The 19,939-nt window shown below is 43.1% G+C and overlaps 1 protein-coding gene across 1 annotated transcript in view; it reads right to left on the bottom strand.

The window, feature by feature from the left end:
• ATRN (attractin) overlaps positions 1–19,613 on the bottom strand; it is a 149,181-nt gene extending 129,568 nt beyond the window's left edge. The window contains exon 1 of the mRNA XM_038134564.1: positions 19,259–19,613. Coding sequence (XP_037990492.1) covers positions 19,259–19,566 — 308 coding nt within the window. The 5' untranslated portion in view covers positions 19,567–19,613. The remainder of the gene's footprint in view (positions 1–19,258) is intronic.
• Between the last annotated feature and the right edge of the window lie 326 nt (positions 19,614–19,939).

Below are 19,939 nucleotides of genomic sequence, written 5' to 3'. Positions count from 1 at the left end.
CAAGCAGCATTTAGACCTCTGCAATCAACTCCATCATAACTTTTTTTTTTTGTTTCCCCCTCTTCCTAAATAACTGTCTGGTATTTCAGAGACAGAAAAGGCAAGAACTGATAAATACTGAATGCTCATTTTTAAGATTTGCACCATTAATTTCAATATTTAACTAAAGTCATCATTTTCTGTGTGTGTGCAACAGTTTTAAGGCTGAATCCAAAAGTGTTTCATGGACAGCAAACACAGAAAACCCTTGAAAGCCAACAGGGCTTTACAGGCAAAGACAATTATTAAACTCACCCACAGGACCTTTCACACCAACCCTTTAAACATCAGAGGGAAACAGGAGTCCTGCACAGTTCATACTAAATTTGCTGCTGCTTTGGAACTCAAATAAATTTAGTTACTATTTGCATGACACATTTGCTATCTCAGTGAGACACAGGATTTCATGGTGTCAATGTTGGTTCCATAATGATCAATATTTAATTCCCTCATGGACAAAAGCTGTGGCTCATGCATTTATTAGGAGTTTGTTCCGAGCTGTCTCTTGCCTGCGATCCTCACTGCCCCACACTGAACCCAAAAGCAGACATCTTCCCAGGGCTCTCCATCCTCTTTTCTCTGGAGACAAAATTATTTCTACATGAGCAGTGCTGTGACTTGTCAATAAGCACAGGCTGCTCTGCCAGACGAACGACCTCACCCAGCCACTAATTTGCTGCAGAGCACTTTGCATCCTGCCTATCCCAGCCACATTCCCACAATTCCCTAACACAGAGGCATTGGCAAGAGGAGGATTTTATGGAAGACTCAGTGTAGTGAAGTATTACATAAAAATTAAATGCTAATGCAAAACTTTTGCAAGGTTACTAACAGTATCGCTTCAGCACTGCATTAAAAACAATCACTTTTAAACCCCCAAATCAAATCAAAAATAATTGATGTAAATAAATGTTGGGGAAGAAAAAAAATAGTAATTTGCAAGCATGCCTTACTGACATTTCACATAAAAACTTTAACCTCACTTCTGCACAGGTTCCACCATTCCACACCAAAAATACAATGTTCCACATGAGGTTTTATCTGAATTTTTGAAATCATTGAAAGATACAATGGTTGAAATTAGTGTTTCAATCCTCTAAGCACAAACTTCATTACAAAAACAGCGACTACACATCACACAAGGTAACTAAACTGGGAGAACAGAATTTACAGCAGAAAGCTGGAAACATACAACCTTGTGCTTCAAAAAAAAAACCAAAACACACCAAACAAAAAAACCCCATCACAACATTGTAAGGAATGGAAAAAAAATTACTTCCTGCAAGTTAATTTTATATACAGAAGAACACCTGAGAAGCCTTGTGAGGCTCACAAAGAGTCATGATTGTCAGGATTTCTCAACCAGTGGGTTTGGGGTGAACTTCAGCTCCAGACAGAATGCAGAGGGGAAGACACCCCCAGCCTGCTCTGCTGTCAGCAGCTCTCCATGAGAAGTGGTAACATACACACATTGTTTTGCTCTAATTTATTCCATTTGAGGCTGCTGTTCTATATTAGGAGTATGACAAGCCTTTATATGTCTAGTTAAATTTTAATATAAAAGTATTTTTTCCATTTCAGAAAAAGCTGACAGGGTGACAACTAAGAAATAAAGTATCTACCTGTTCACAGTGACCTGGAGAGCAAAGTATAACAAAAAATAATAAAAAAATATTTCTAAAACAACTTAATAGGTTTTTAAAGGGAAGATGGCATGACAAAATGTTCCACAATTATTGACGTGTAGTTTCTAATCTGAGCAGATGTCACTGGGCTGTAAAGGGAGAGATGCAGAGGATCATGGAATGACTGGTGCTGGAGTGAATCATCAACGTCTCTGGATTAAACATGAGGACTTGTTCCATTTAAAAATTACCTTCAGTAATTGAAATAGTAATTTCAGTTTAGCACCCATGAAGCACTGTGGAATGAACACCACCCGGTTCTTAGACTGGTAAGAAACAGCTGCAGGCTAAGAGCATTTGCTGATCAACAGACATAAAAAACTTAAAAAGAAATGACAGCCAGAGCCCCTAAAAACAAAACCAGAAAAACCCTCTTTGCAAACACATGATTGTAAAGAAACCAACTGATCAGAGAGTGATGGTATTACCCAGGAGATACTCCTACCAGGGATTTGAACCATAGTATCACTTTTCTTCCTTCTCCTCTCTGCCTTTTTCCTTTGTCTTCCCAAATACATCATGCTGACAAGTAACAACCATTCAAAGAACTGTTTCTGGGTCTTTTTTTTTTTTTTTATGTAACTCCATCTTAACAGGCTTTTTCTGTAAATCCCCATGAGTGGGAAGACACCTCAGCCCTGCTCTGTCACTCCATTCCCCCTGCTCTGCCCAGATGATGGTATGATCTCTGCACCCAGGCTGCACAGTGACATCACCAGTGGCGTAAGAAGTGCACATTCTTCACATCTCCATGAATGAAAATACTGCATCAGGCTCCAGTTCCAACTTCCTACCCTCTCCCTTTCTTTCACAGTGCAAGAAACACTCACTCACCAATAAAGCTGAAAGAGAACAAAGTAATTGAAGCAAAACTATTTATTAATAAACACAGCAGCTGGGACAGGTTCATCTCACTGAGGAGGCACATCTCCCCCGAAAATGTACAAACTTTTATGCCCCTCCCTGGCTGGGGGTGCCCCTGTTCCCTCTCCCACTGTCTGGGTACTCAGGAACTTACATTCTTTCTGACCCCACTGCACTCAAACAAACAGCTCCTCTACTCTCCCCTGGAACAAACATCAGTTAACTCCCCTCCTCCTCCATGCCAGGCTCCCTCCTGAGACCTAGCCTAGTGCTAGCTACATCTTTGCCTACTTGACATTAAGTATACATTCTTATGGCTGAAGCAAAACATTATTTTATCCCTACAATCCACCCCGTTTTTAATTTATCACCTTTTTGCTGAGGCCCTTGGTTTGGTTATCTGTTTGGTCGGTGTGGGCTGGGCCCTGTTGCCCACAACAAAATGGTTCTATTCAAATGTAACAGTTACACTCCAGACCTGTTATTTTGCAAACTCCTGTTTGTGCTGATCTAGGCTTATTCCAAAATTTTAGGTCTTTGTTTCCTGCTGAGGTGCATGGCTTTGCTCTAGCTTGTGTAAAATAAGATGCAGGTCATCTTCTGGTTTCGCTCTTTTCTGATCTTGTCTCCTTAGGACCATGATCTTCTGGGCTCCTATTCTTTGATTAGCAGCTGCTAGGTTTGGGTTCACTGGCATTCTGATCACCTGCATTTCTTCTACTACACTAGCAATTAACCTGATAAAACAGGGAATAAGACAGTGTATAAGCAATAATCCAGCAAAGGCACGTAATAGAAAGAAGCCCATCTTTCTCCATCAGGTTTTCCCAAACAGGTTATCCCACCACTGAGAATCCCACACTGTGTTCCATTTCCTTACTGGCACATAGGCAAGCTTTCTGATGTTTGAGCCTATGTTCCTAAATTCTGGACAATCCAGTAGGTTTGTGCTCCACCAGGGATCCTTTCCTGGCATTTTGCAGGTTCATCAGAACAGCATGCCATATTGAGCCAGAGATGGTGGGTGAAACCTCATTAATTTTTTCCAACAACTTTCCAGATTCTATGGCATTTAATGCAACAGTCAGCTAAAATAGGGTTTACTAGGACTAAAATTATAATCCCGGCAGTAAAATTTAAATTATTCATTTCTGGGACAGATTATCTTTTAAGGGTTAATTTTAGAGGGTTACTTCTCTGTATCACAGTCCAGTCCCTGGGAGGTGACTCCACTGGTCCTTTAATTCAGGTTGCACGTGCCCACCATCTCTCTGTAGTGTGCACTGCAGTCTCAATTATCAACCGTATTGGAAAGGGATCTTCCCATGTCAGTGTCAAGTTTCCAAGATTTTACCAACATCCAATCTCCCAGTTTTACCTGATGTATGTAAATGTCCAGGGCTGATGTTTGGGGCAACAACAACCCCTTTCTTCTAACATCTGCAAAAGAAAGCATTATCGCCTGCAAACAATTTTTGAGCTACAGGTCATTCGTTTCAGGAACTGGCAGCCTTTCCTCCCTTCCCAGATAAAGTAATCCAAACAACATTTCATAAGAAGATACTCCATGTCAGGGGCTGTTAGAGTCAGCAGGGTCTGCCCTCCCCTATTCCCACTGTCATGCTCCACAGTCAGAGATCAAGTCTCCCAGACAATTCCCCAAATTGTGAGAAATACTCACTCACCAATAAAGTTGAAAGAGAACAAAGTCATCGAAGCAAAACTATTTATTAATATAAACATGGCAGCTGAGTCAGGTGCTAGCTACATCTTTGTCTACATGACATAAAGTATACATTCTTATGGCTGAAGCAAAACATTATTTTATCTCTCACAAGAGAATCAAGAAATGGTTTGGGTTGGAAGGGAATTTAAAGCCCATGTAACTCCAAACCCCCACCATGGGCAGGACACCTTCCACTAGCCCAGGGTGCTCCAAGCTCCATCCAACCTGATCTTGGACACTTCCAGAGATTGGGCAGCCACAGCTTCTCTAGGCAACCTGTGCCACCTCACCACCCTTATCATAAAAAGCCTCTTCCTTATATCTAATCTAAATCAACATTTGTCTCTGAAGCCATGCCCCCTCGTTCTGTCTCTCCAAGTCCTTGTCCAGAGGCTCCTTACACCTTTCTTGTCAGCTCCTTCCAGTTACTAGAAGGCCACAATTAGGTCATCCTTGAGCCTTGTCTTCTCCAGACAGAACAATCCCAATTCTCTCAGCCTTTCCTCACAGCAGAGCTGCTCCATCCCTCTGATCGTCTTGGTGCCTCCTCTGGACTCGCTCCAAAAGCTCCAGATCTTTCCTGTGCTGGGGGTCCAGAGCTGGAGGCAGCTCTGCAGGTGAGGTCTGACCTGAGCAGGGCAGAATCCCCTCCCTTGGCCCCTCTTTTGACCACCTCACCAACTGCTCCCCTTCCATACCTGTATTACGAGAAGGAGCCTGATTAATTCTATGTCAATAGAAATGGCAGAATGGAAGATAAAACTCTCCAGATTTCCTGACTACCACACACAGGTGAAAAGTTCTTCATAGGTCATACAGTGCAGTCCTGCTCTGGGTGGTGCCATGGAATCAAAGAGGCTTCCAAAGCCCAGATTGAAGTTATTTATCTCTTACAGGTGCCTTCATCCTAAATGATGCTTATAACACATCCAAAACACGTATCTATTGTATTTTACACAGTATCACTTAGAAACGGCAAATCAACCTAGCAATTTCTGTCTGTGTATTATTATTCTTTCACACATTCCTAAATTTGATCTCAAGGTCAGATTGGTAAGTCTAAAGATAGCAGATCATCTTTCCCTTCATTTTTTTAAATCACTGCTGCACAAAACAAAGACTCAACGAATGTTACTTTCTATGACTAGCTCTTCACCTTCTTCACCCTACTTTTAAAACTGTTTTTAAAAGATAATCCATACACCTGCTCAAGGGCAAAATTCAACTATAATTAGATGAGGTAAAGGTTTTAAAAGTGAATTAATGATATAGAGGATACAATAAACCTTCTGAAAATCTAATCAAAGCACTAAGATTAAAAGAGTAGCAATGAAAAAGGAAGAAAATCTCATTTGAACCAGTGAATGTGAATGCCATCAGTATACAAATAATCGGGACAAAGTACAACATGGACTATTTTAGGGGCAGCACAATGCAAATGTTATGACTATTAGTCCTACAAACTCCCTCGGTGCATGTAAGTAACACAACATGTAAAGACACGTCCCCTGTTCTCCCCTCCAGGGCTCGGGATGGGCTCTGCAGTTTAACAGCCAGCTTGGGAAATGACTCTCCATTCTCCAAAAGTGTGGTGTGGTTCAGGTTGGCAGGTAAGACTCTGATGGCATCAGTCTGATAGCACCCAGCCTGTCTGCAGGGCAAAGCATCTCCTTGTACCAATCAATTCAGCATCACAGCTGTTATCCACTTCATAAATCAGTCCTGTAATTCCATCCTGTTTTAGTGCACTTGGAGAGGGAAGTGTGCTATAACCCTTCTGAACTGAAACTTCAGTGAAAACACAGAAAACAACTGACTGTGGAAAAAAACAAAACCCACAAAAAAACCCCAAATCAGACCAAGTGATGCACAGCAATTTCCCTTCCCCACTTTCAATCTTGTTGCAGTTTGCCGCCACTAGTTTGCTACGGATATCACCGGGAAGCAAGGACAGCAGGGAAGACTGCAGTACTGGGTTTGGCTTTATTTCCACATGGAACCACACAATATCCTGAATTTGAAGGGACTGACAAGGATCACTGAGTCCAACTCCTGGCTCTGCACAGGACACCCCAACAATCCCACCCTGTGCCTGAGCACATTGCCCAAACGCTCCTGGAGCTCTGGCAGCCCTGGGACCATGGGGAGCCTGGGCAGTGTCTGACCACCCTCTGGGGGAAGAGCCTCTCCCTGATCTCCACCTAAACCTGCCCTAACACAGCTCCAGCCATTCTCTTGGGTCCTGTCCCTGGTCACAGAGAGCAGAGACCAGAGCTGCCCCTCAGGAGGAACTGCAGTTCCCAGTGAGCTCTGACCTCAGTCTCCCCTTCTCTCCTGCAGGAAATATTTCTGAAGATGCCCCGGAATAAGACTGCAGGTGGCATATTGCAGCCATCTACCTTTACTTCAGTGCCCATTTAGAACAAACATGTCCTGTGCAGTCTATGGATAGGGTTCCTCAAAAGGCAGCTCATAACAACATTTTATTTACATTTTTAGATCCTAAGCAGGGTTTAATTTCAAAATCCCACACATGAAAAGTTTGGGTTCGGTTTACTCTATGTGTCCAGGAATTCAGCGCCAAATATGTTTTAAGGTATTTTACTGTATTATCAGTAGGACCTTTGCTACCAAGATTAGGATGAGATGATACATAACATACTTCATCTTACATATATTTGATATATTACATATATCAAAACTACTCTGTACAACTATTTTACCTTGCTGACCTGTTCTCTTTTCTCCTTAGCTCCATTACTTAAATAGAATACCATATATTATGGAACATAAGTGATATGCACAATAATTACTTTGACTCCACATCTCAGAAATCACAGAACTTTACCTACATTACATATTATTTTATGCATACTATGTACAGAAGTAGTTGCCAAAAGAAAGCTTCAAAACTTACCATTCCTACTATTTTCACTCCTCGCAGAAGTTACAGCGACACACAACTCACTAGGGCCAAATTTTTCCTGAGTTTGTTTTTAAAGACCTAATAATGAGCATGTACAACTTATTAAAAAAAAGCTTATAAAAGGACTTGAAGTCATTAGAGGAGAACCTCTGCTGAAATGTGAGTCAGTTATGAGAAAGGGAAAAATATGTGTGTGTGTGTATATATTTTACCCCATTAAAATCATAACTATCTGTCGCTTTTTTAATTTAATTGGAGATTAAAGGAAAAGCATCTCGTGCCAAGTCACAGTCCTGACCTGCCATTAATCCTCAGCAGATCAACAGCCCAGCCTGTCAAAGGGCTTCCAACACTCACTTTGGCCATCAGGCATGGCACCTTTTAACTGTTATCATCACATGTTTAAGTTAGGAGAATTAAAAAACTAACCACAATGCTTTCAACCTCAAAATAGGTGCTTTTTCTTCTTCAGATATGACAGTTACCACAGAGGTCATCCATAGTGGTTTATCTCCTCCAGCATTGATGGGTAGTGGCCTTCATTCACCTACTTTCATATTTTCAGTGTGTTACAAGACACTAAGGAAACATCAATTTCAGTTGTGTCTATAGAATCCTGTTAATCTCCCTAAACCTGAACAGAAAGATCTCCTTCAGTGAATGATAGAAGTTGATTTATTATTTATTGAACTTACTACAGAAATGCAAGACAGCCTTGATGCCCAGAGAGCCCCACAAAGCCTAGCCATGAAGGACTCGGGCTTCTGCAAATTTATAGCTTTAAATCAATATGAAATGTATGAAAAATTTAAGTGCAAACAAAAATCAATAGACACACACATGACTGTCTCCTACAGAATTTCTTCTTCAAATCCACAGGTAAAAAGCAAGGAACCCTATGGACACAGGCTGAGAGAGCTGGGGTTTGTTCAGCCTAGAGAAAGCTCTGGGAAGGAATTCCAGCATCTTGCAGTACCTAAAACAGCTCCAAGAGAGCTGGACAGATACTTTGGACAAGGACATGGAATGACAGTACAAGGGAGAACGCTGTCCCACTGACTGCAGGCAGGTTTAGATGGGATATTGGGGAGAAATTCTTCCCTATGAGGGTGTAAGACCCTGGCACAGGGTGCCCAGAGCAGCTGTGGCTGCCCCATCCCTGGAAATTTCCAAGGCCAGGTTGGATGGGGCTTGGAACAACTTGGGACAGTGGAAGGTGCCTCTGCCCTTGGCAAAGAGTAGAACAGACATACGAAGTTACATCAAGCTGCAAGAAAAAGGGAAAGCACTCCCTCCATGTTCCCTGGGAGAACCTCCAGCCCAGCCAATCTCACTGGCACTGGTGAAACTCATGTAGAACCCGTCTCACCACAGAGCACTGCTTGAGGAGCCCAGGTCTACAACTACATAGTGTGAGTCACCATACCTTCATGTCTGCACTCATGCTTCAATCCTACATGCCTTGGGATACTGGAAAATCAGTGGGATTTAGACAGTGGGAATACAGAAAAGGATGTCCAGCACCATGTCCTAGCTAATGCACACACATCTTGCATTGCAAGCAAGCAAAGCTCAGGCACAGAAGCCTCTCTGATGTCTCAACCAGCTTTGATCTGATAACACAATTTCCACATTGTGATTTCTTGTCTTTCCATATCACATGACAAATTCCCGTAAGTGCTGAATAGAGAAATTAATATCACATTTAAACTCCATCACTTTTAACACACAATATCCTTTATTGTCAGCCTCAGTGAAGATGATTTAGGCATATTTATAGTAACATTAACCACATTTCTTCTGCAGGGCAGTATTCTCAGAATAGACAACTGAATACCAGTTGCCATGCCAAACTGTCATTAAAATGTGCTTCCAAACCTCAAAATTCCCATGTAAATAGTCATCATCAGAACATCTTTAGACCATATAAATAATTTGTCCTAATTAATTGATAGGGAAACTGAACCAAGGGGATTAGATGATGAACTGTATTGATTCCTGAAGTCTGTGATCATCTATTCTCAAGGGAACAGTAAAGTTAGAGGCTATAAAGTCATTTCAGCTTTTCCAGTCAGACCACACATTCCTGTTTCTGCCAGAAATCCAAATCCCCATCCTCTCACATTCAAACATCAAAGTCACATAGAAATTGTTATTGTACCATTCACATAAGGGAATTCTGCTGGTACTGACATTTGCCTGCTGTCCCAGAAATTCTCATCAGTTCAGGCACTGAGAAAAGCTGAAAATGATCCACAAATTACTGGTTTAACATGCTTGCAGTAGCTCTAGAGTTTTCTTTGGGCTCATCACATAAACTCAGATAAAACAAGTTAATAAACTATCACAGTATCCACAAGAAAATTTAAAATTCCTATAATATTTGTATGGATGTTTCAGGAAAAGTGTGCATAGGCAGGAAGTCAAATCCTGGTTTTGACTTTGAACCACATCAACACCTCCTCAAAATTATTCATCCTCCAGAAGTTGAATGAGGGCATACTTAAACACCCATTACTATTCCCAAAATGAAAACCAGTAACTTTAAAGAGTCACTGCAGCCTGTGCTTGTGAGAAAGACACCAACTGACCCAAATTTACAGAGCTGCCTGTTATGTGTTTCAGTGTAATAAATCAATCCCTTAACTAAAGAGCGCTGACACACTGTCAAACAAGGAGGCAGCAACTATACAAAAATGCAGATGCAAACAGAGTGTATCTTGAACAATACATTTTAACTTTTTCAACAAAACTAAAAGCAACTCACCCTACAATTCTGCCTGTTCCTGATCTCCCCATGAAAAAAATTAAAATTAAAATCACCAGCGACCTCAAAACTAATTATTTCTCACTGTATTATTTGGAATTCAATACTTCGCTTCCAGCAAGCCAGCAACTTCAATCTATGCTCACAATTTGGATACAGTAGTATACTTCTTTCTAGTAGCACTAAAATTCTTAATAGGACACAATGCTGGAGTTTTCCCTGGGTTGTTTGTTTGTTTTTTCTTGTAGCACTGGCCTGCCCAGTCAGCATATCAGTTCCACACTACTCTGCAACTCAGGTCTTGCAAAGGCTGGAAATCTTTGCAGCATCACCTTTGATGATTTCACACAAGATCAAAGTATGTAGCAAGCAGACACTAGAGATCTAAACTCTGAAATCACTGTAAAATTCAAGTGACACTCTCCACTCTGGATTAATGAGAGATTGACTGGTAAATTAATCATTAAGCAGACAGGTGCACAACTCTGGCAGGAAACATGTTGCACCTTGCTGTAAAAAACCTTCACAAAACCACCCTGAAAAGCTTATTTTAGAGGAACTCAAGCACATTCTTGATCGTAACAAGCAATAAAATGCAAAAGCTGTGCTCAGGGTAAACCTGAATCATAGATTTTCCCTAGATAGTGCAATTGCATTCAAAATATCTGGGAGCAGTGACATGACACCAACATGCGGAAAATTACTAAACTGTGGCAGGAAAGAGATAATGACACAAACACAAAGAAAGTGAGGGGAAAAAAAACCAAAAAAACAAAAAAACAAAGAAACCCACAAAACAAAACAAAACCACCAAAAAACAAAAACAAAACCAAACAAATTAAAAAAAACAAACCCAACCAACCAACCAACAAACACTAAAGGCAGTCAATACACAGCTAATGCACTGCAGGAATAATTTTTTTTCATTGCAATGACTGAAAACTACATAGCTTTTAATCACAAAGTAATGGAAGACATTTCTTTCCTTTGCCGTGAAAAAATATTAAACCCAACCTAAATTTTCAGAATGGAAAAATACCTCTCACTTGCTGTATTTGATTTTATAAAAGGAGTTTACAAAAAAATGCTAATTTATCTGTGCCAAGCTTCTTATCCTTTCAGTAGACAAGCACCACCTTGGAGACAGATATTAAATTTTCAAGCAATACAAACACTAATAAGAAAGTCTTCCAAAGAGTGTTTTCCTAGCACAACTTTCCTTATTTTTTTTTCTTTCAGCTTATAGAAACTAGCAAAGAAAAAAAAGAAGGATTCTGAGAATCAGGAAACAGAGGCTAAAGGCAAATAATAGAAAATCTGGGATTTTCACAGCTCTATTTGTACATCATGCATAAAACTGAGCAGCTCTGTCCCATGGTAAAGGTCATTATGGATAATTTTCACCCCAAAGATGATGTGTAACACCCTGTACCTTCACAAAGCAACAACCTCCCATTTAAATTTTTGCAACATGCACTGAGCACACCCGAGCTAAGTTTGTGTACAACAGTGCTTTCACTTCTGCAGCTGTGAGCCCAGCAGACACAGCAGGGAATAAAAGGTAGTTTACACACTGGAAAACCCTTGGCTGGAATGCCCAGACCACCTCTGTCAGCATGGTGTCCCTTAAACCAGCTTAATTCCACTTCTGCATTTTCAGGGAACTGAAAATTCTGAATCTGGTGATACTGCAAGAAACTTGTTTTAGCAAATGAAGCCACAACTAGGACCAGGAATATTTTCCAGATCCTGGGGTGTCCAAGAAGTACTTCTCACAATCTGTTTTTGATCAGCTGCCCCTCTTTAGCAGGAATATTGCTCAGTTCATCAGTAAAATATTTAAATTCTTCTTTATCATGCAAGATGCACTAAGACACTTATTATCAGCCTAAAATGGAGTCCATTTTCTTTCAATTATTCTCCAAATCCCCCACTATGCCAGTGTCCCAAATTTAGGTTATCAGATTGCTACATAAAGCTTGTTCTGTGTGCAATTAAGGGCTCTTAACAACCCTAATGATGTCACAACTCTGCAATAAAGGACAGAGCCCTTACGTTCTGAATATCCCAAGCATTTCCCAATCAAGCCCAAACCATGCCTGGAATCATCTGTATGCAGCACACATCCACCAAAACCCTGCAAGCAACCTGCCTCTCCATCAAATTAATATTTATTTTAAGCAAAAGGAGGAAAAGTGACAGTCTCAAGTAGATCTAAAGGAACTTCTGCCATAGGATCAGCCATAAACAAAGCAAGTGAACAAAAGCAGGAAACAAAAAGCAAACATCATTACTGCTCCAGTGTTTCGGTGACTAAATGAGTATTTCATTCAAAATCATGCACAAAAGCAAATTATCATCTCTGTTCACTGCTGTAAATTGATCACCAAATATTCCAGCCCAGCTTCCAAGATGCTGCAGTGGTTTAATAGGCAGATGTGAGCATGTGGCTGTGCAAGAACAAAGCACTGGCAAAAACCTGCCATGGTCCTACTTACGGTGAATTCCAGTTTGGAGCAACTCCCTGCTCCCCCAAAACTACTTTGCTTACAAAATCACATCATTCTCAACCCCATCTTCAGCCTGTTTTTTACTCTGTTTTTTCACTATGCTTTAGAAGATGTGATTTAAAAGCTTCTACTTGCAGGGAGTATTTTGAGTGCAGGGAAAATAAAGCAAAGCTCTGTCTGGTCAAGAAGGTCATTCTAAGCACTGTGATTAGAACTTCAAATCTGAAAAAAATTCTTCAAGGAAACCGTTCAAGAAAAGAGGACCTAAGGGTATCCTAAATTAATACTGTAAGACAACAGCTTGATCAGCAGCAGCATTACCTAAATATAGGATTTTCAACATGGATTTCATAAACATGTTAGGTGCAGGAAGCTCAGGGTTTGAAATTTGATTGCTCACAAAAGCTTCAGAGGAGCAAGCCAGGAAAGTCAAATCCATCACATACATTTCAAATATGATTTAAATTTACTAAGACGTGGGATAAAAAGATCACTGGTCCTAGATTTTAAATTTTTTTAAATTCAAGAAAGCAACTATTTTCTGTGAAAACAGTGCTAATCTCAGCAATTTTGATATTTCAATGTAAGTTACGTATGTTAGAATGAGAAGAGCTTTAAGGTTCCTTCCAACTCAAACCATTCTGTGATTATTTTACAACCAAAACGAAAGGAACAACTGAGACTGAGATACTGGAAAAATCTAGAGCAGTGTCAGACAACTGCTAAGGGACTCAGGCAGGTATTCCCTGATACTTACAGAAACAGAGAAATGAGACAAATGGTGACCGGTGCAGATAAGGAGGCGTTTGTAAGTCCAAGTCAGTGATATGTTCCTGGATTTGGCAGGCACAGGAATGTTATCCTTCATCTGCTGTGTTCCAGGAGGTCTCCTGCTCAGACATGCTCAGCAGGAAGACGGGAACAGGACAGGACTTCTCTCTCACACACACGGAGTGTTCAGTAATTCCAACAACTAAAGCTGCAACAGGCAAGGCACTGGATGTGTGCGAGGCAGAGATGATGGGGAGGATCCAGCATGAGCTGTTTTGCCTGACTGCTCTGAATTTTCCACTACTGCTTCCTTACTACAAAGCAGACTGAAAATAAGCAGTGAGCTTATTGCAAACATTAACAAAACCTCCCGCAAGTCAAATATTTATGCTGCTCATTTAGTGCACAGCAAAAACTGCAGAACAACTCAGATATTTCAAAAATACTGAATTATTTCACAGGTGAACTTTTGGTCATAAAACAGCCCAAGTAAAATATCAGATTGCCCAATAAAACAGTGAGAGGAGCAATACCAGAGAATTCAGATTAAATATTACCCATGAGTTTCTTAATGAACAGATCATTTTAAAAGAATCATGGAATGGTCTGGGTGGGCAAGGACCTTGAAGACCTCCTTCACCTTCCACTAGTCCCATCTTCCACTAGACCAGGTTGCTCCAAGCCACAAAATAGATAATATTAATATATTATATACATGAATGGATAGACAGAAATATAGATATGCATTCATAAGGATATCCACACATACCTCCAAGAAATAAATAAAAACATATAATTGTTCTTTTTTTTCTCAGTGTATTCATTAAAATTGATGATGTTCAAGTATTTCCTACTTGAATAGCTTATTCTTTTTTACCAGTGTAGTGTTTGAGCAAGTCTTTCATTAAGCAGCATGGAAGAGAAAATCATTTTAAAGCACAATCATATCCTAATGAAAAGGGAGGAACAGAATGGGGATCAGGCACAAGTGCAGGCCCCAGATCTAATTTGAGCACTTAAACTGATTTGATTCAAATTGCCAACATCCTTGGATCTATTAAGCATCTTCCTGACCTTCCTAAATCTACAAACTGCCTCAGGTAGCTTCTTAAAGACAACAGTTTGTATTTAAGCTTTTGACCAAAAGTTCCTATTTATTTAACAAAGAGAACTGTGATAGTTCTTTTCCAGCTCACAACTCTCTCAGGTAGTGATTTACACAAACCTAGAGATATAATTCCTCTTCACTGTAATATTCTTTGGCCAAGCACACTCTATTACTACCAAGGCCTTCATAACATTTAATCAGCAACATGTAACTGCTCCCATTATTTTACTAAAAAGGGAGTTTAAAGGATACACTCTAATCTGTTTTTCACTCCCCAACTATCAGGTTGCATGGTTAAGTCCTGCTTAGCATTTGCCATCTCCCAGCACAAAAAGAGTATTACCATGAAAGGAGCACTAGTGCCTTTACACACAAAATCCGTATTCCTGGAATAATTCGGTATTTCATTATACAGTCAAAATATTATTTTCAGCTACCATCGAACATCAAACTGCCCATCAGTGAGCCCACACACACAATCCACATACACTAACTGTTCAAGAAGTCAATCATTATCCTGAATTTGTTAATCCAACCCTTTACAATCTCAGGACAATAAATGTAAGTGAACCAGAGGTCATTTCTTGCTCTGTGCTTTACCTGCGTCGTCTGGTGAGGAGTGGCTGGGGGAGCTGGGAGGGCTCAGCCTGGAAAAACTCAGGGTTAGAATGAGAAGAGCTCATTCTCATTCACCCCCTAAAACTCCCGGACAGAAGGGTGCAGCCAGGAGGAGTTGGGCTCTACTCCCAGGGAACAAGAGACAGGACCAAGAGGAAACGGCCTCAAGTTGCACTTGTGGTGCAGGGGTTAGACTGGATACTGGGGAAAATGCCTTCATGGAAAGGTTGGTCAGGCACTGGAACAGAGTGCCCAGGAAAGTGGCCAAGGTCCTATCCCTGGAAGTGTTTAAAAACATGTGGATATGGTCAGTGGTGGTCTTGGCAGTGCTGGGGGGCGGCTGGACTGGATGATCTTAGAGGGCTTTTTCACCCTTAATTCTCTCTGCTAATTAGGTAGCTGGCTGACAACTCAGTTTAGGCAGGATGAGAGGTAGTGTCACTGAGCTGCAGACAGTGCTTTGAAGAGCCTGTTAACAAAGTGTGCAGCATCTTTTTGACTGTACAATAATCAATGCTGCCAATTTCACTCTCAAGTTTGGAGCTCCCAAGCTTCCACTGTTCCAAATGTTATCTCAGGATGCTGCTGCAGCTCTGTGACTAGGGAATTTCTCATCCCTCCAGCAGCAGCTCCTCTCCTGCCCATGTCATGGCAGCTCTAAGCCCACAGCAGCCTCCAGCCAGCCCAGAGCCCTCTGGAGGTTTGTACTGAAATAGAAGACACAAGCACATCAGGCACATTGTGTTTTCTGTTTCAGCTTCTATTAACATCAAGATGTCTATCTCTGAACAACTAAAGTGGCTGGTTCCACATTTTAAAAAAAAGTCACCTGAAGTTCTTCCTAAATCAGCCTTCCACCTCTAAAAAGCACCACTGATCTGGTGTGTGTGCTCGTACATCTAAACTGCAGTCTTAAAAAAAGCTTTCCCAGAGAAAAAGGGAAATGGAATATTAGAAGACTGCAACTCGATGCTACAATGTTCATCCTTCACTGTGAACACAAGAAGATGCGAGAGATTAGTAGGTTAGTGAAGCCCAATGTGTATCTTTACAATGTAAATGAAAACAGTCAAGGCCACAAATACAGTCATCATATACATCTAGATAAGATAGGATGATTAACATGCCAAATTTAACTACATCTCTCAGTCCAGCAGATAAGCACATAGAATACACTGCACCTACAAAATAATTTTCACCTGCTCTTCTACTTCCCATTTGTACCTACAGCATCTAATAACACATTAAATCCTTTAAAGCCAAACTCTTGACAACTGTGAACCAAACAAAAACCTCCTGCAGAGCCAATTCTGACAGGAGACAGAGCAAACTCAAGGCACGTGAAAGAAGATACATGACTGCAAAACTATGAACACTGCTTGTTTGCATTTCTCAGAGCTCCAAGTTTAAAAACATTACTAGAAATTCAAACTCCTTAATAAACTAATAAACAGACAAACCATCTACAGAGAAAAACATGTATTATATTTTCAGGCAAAATTTTAGACTAGAATTATATGTGAGAAAGAAAAAAAAGAAGTTTTATCAAAACAGGTAAGAGGATAAAAAATTCAGGTTCTATTAGCAGTGAATATATACCAATTCTTTTTTTACTTGGCATTACCATTCGGAAAAGAAACCTCTCAAATCCAGTCCCCTTAAAACCACAAATATCCTAAGTTTCTCCAAGAAAGTAACACGTATGAGGCTATTCCTTAAAGTGCTCTCCCAGCTAAAAGAAAATGCTTATCATGACAGTGGCATGGCAAAAAGACATTAAAAAGGCAGGTCTGGACTTCCAGGGCTTGCCTAGCCTGGAATCTATTTCTATGCAAAACCTCTTTCAAACTGCTTGCAACACACACTCATCACACAGTCAATAAATATGAATAAGAAAAATTTAAGTATTTTTCTTCTATGAGTTCAGGTTATATAGACAGCTACCCTCCTACCAAATCCATAAGGAACATCATCGAAGGGTGCTTGGTACTTTCAGTAGCTCCTCAAGAAAGCAGTCACTGCCTAGGATAATCACCCTTTTCTCATTTCTTTCTTTTCCAGGAAGCAGCCCTGCCAGGGAATTCACCTAATGCATGCAGAAACACACACTGGCTTTCTCACTGCCACAGCTGACGAATCCAAGGCAGGTAACCATCTTACAGAAATTCTTGTCGTAATACAGAAGCCAGGGAGCATCCTCAGCCTATTCCCATGAAGATTTCCATTTTCTCATCCAGTGGGATACACCTCAGACGCACAACCCAACCGAGTAACTCAACACTAAAAGAACTGGCCCCAGCACTGCAGAAACGCACTTTCCATCAGCATACAGCCCAAAAATCACTGTCCTGTGCAGACACCCCTCATTCCCACACACAGTTGTTGGCACATGGCCTGGACCAGTGCAGAGCTAGGGAATTCCATCCCCCTGCCCAGAGCCATCCTTTAGCCTTTTTTTCCTCAAAAAAAAAAAATTACTCTGAACCAGCAGGACTCTCCCAATACCCTCTGTCCTGTTCAATCCCCTCCCACTGCCCAGTCTTGTCTCCCCACAAGCCCAGGAGCTTTTTCGCCACCAGGCTGCTATTCCCACTGTCTGTCCCCAAGAGCCAGCAGCATTACAGCTCCAGATGATGAGCCTCCCAAAAGCCAGCTACTCCCATAAGGATACTGCTTCTCTCCCCTGCACATACCTCTCCTGAAATAACCTTTAAACAAAATCAGCACCTGCTGATCTGCCAAGAGGAGCTTCCTTAACCCCCCTCCAAACACCTCCAGAGTCTCCACACAGCCCCAACGCCCACTTGCACGCCCTTCTCCTCCAACCTGTTCTAAGTGTGATGTAGTCCTGTCCACACATTAGTCCTTCTCCCCGCCCAGGAACTGGCTCCACACCCACGCTGTCCTCCTCTGTCCACCTGCTCCTCACCGCTTCCATCGGATTCCAGCTCCAGCCACATCCACACACAAAACCACCCCCATTCATCCACCATCCTTACACTTCCATTTATAAGTTCCAAACCTAACCCTGCTGCCAAAAAAATATCCCCCTACCCACTCCCCTCCAGCTTTACTTTCTGTCTGGACCTACTAAAACTTAAAGCCAACATTTTCCTGGCTCTGCAATCCATCACACCCAGACCCCCACTGATCCAGTGCCCTACAACCACATCCCTGCTCCTACACAGCCCCTTAAAATCACAACTGATCGCCAGTTACACCTGTGCAACCCCAGCCAACCAACACCAAAAATCCAGCCCACTGAGAGGTGCATCTCTGCATAACAAACATCCTGTACTCACCAACTGGGGCACTAAACATCCACATGCCATTGCTCTGAGAGCTCCCCCAGGAAGCTCAACCACTAACCTCCTCTGGGGACATTCAGACTAAGCCTTCCACACTGTAACCCCATCACACCCAGGCTGCCATCACCCCTCAAGCCTGTTTCCGCACACCCACTTCTCCCCCTGCATCGCTCCTGCCTACCCCTTTACACCCACATCCTCCTGAAAGAGCCCCACGCTCACACCCCTCACTGCCTAGAGACCCAGCCCCTATTGTCCCCTCAACACACTCCTATCCTGCCCTAACACCTGCAGCCTTACCATCACCTGGACCTGTCCCTCGCCTTTATCATCACCTGAGTGTCCCTCACCATTCCCTTGACCCGCCGCTCACCTTTAGTGTCACTTCCATCTACCGCTCACCTTTCACCTCAGCTGGTCCCGCCCCTTACCTTTACTGTCACCCGGCCCTTCCTCTTCACCACGACCCTACTGCCCTCACTCACCCCTGGACCCTCTTCAGCCTCCCACCGCGTTTGAGTGTCCAAACCTGCTTCTCGTACCCACCTCTTATTGCGCTCAAGTGCTCCTTTGGGCAACCTGACCCGGGCCACCGAGCCACTGCTGTGTCGTCTCCTTTCTCCCCTGCCCTATCCCTCACGCCCATCCCTGATGTGGCTGCCACACGCTCCCTTCCATACCCCAAACCAGCCCGACCCCCACGGCCCAAACCCACTCCCCACCCAAACCAGCCCCTCACCCTTGAACCAGCCTTTCACCCCCGTACCCCAAACCTAACCCCTCACTCGTGAACCAGCCCCGCACCTCCAAACCAGCCCCGAACCAACCCCGAACCAGCCCCGCACCTCCAAACCAGCCCCGCACCTCCGAAGCAGTCCCTCACCCCCGTCCACACGGAGCCCACGCGTCCCCGCCCCCCGCCCCGCGGGGGCTCACCTGAAGCGCCCCCCGCAGTGCTGGCACTGGTCGCCCACCCAGCCAGGCTGGCACTCGCACTGCCCGGTGCCCGGCTGGCACCGCCCGCCGTTGGCGCACGGCTTGTCGCATTCCTTGGAGACCGCCACCTCCTCGCCGGCGGCGGCGGCGGCGGGGCCCAGCACCAACAGCAGCAGCAGCGCCAGCAGCGGTGGCGGCGGCGGTGCCGGTAACCTCCCGCCCCGCCTGCCCGGTCCCCGCCGCGCCATCTGCGGCCGCTGCCGGGTCGGAGCGGGGCGGGCGGGGGGCGGCGGCACAACGCGGACCATCGGCCGCCGCGGGGCCTCCGCCGATCCCGCTACGGTGGCCGCGAGTGGGGGGGGGAACTGGGAGGGCGGGGCCAGTGACGTCACGCCGCGGCCATGGCGGCGGGGAGGGGCGGGCCGGGGAATCACGGTGACAGGATCGCTCCACTAATTACACTCTCCAGTGTAGAAAGAGTGGAAGCCGTGCTTCAGCTGCAGGGCTGTTCACGTAGGGGTGAGTTTCTCATCTCAGCAAGGTTAACAAGCAGAGTTTAAAGCACATGGCAAACCATGTGCATTTCCAAACCATGAAATGGCATTTCCCAGGAAATTAGTCGATTTAAAACTGAGCTGTAAAATTAAAGCCCCTTTACTGCTCCCCATTAGTTAAATATTA

Source organism: Motacilla alba, chromosome 4, assembly GCF_015832195.1.
Source record: "Motacilla alba alba isolate MOTALB_02 chromosome 4, Motacilla_alba_V1.0_pri, whole genome shotgun sequence".
NCBI lineage: Eukaryota > Metazoa > Chordata > Aves > Passeriformes > Motacillidae > Motacilla > Motacilla alba.
The sequence above is the reverse complement of the archived record's forward strand: the minus strand, read 5'-3'. Positions and strand labels throughout refer to the sequence as shown.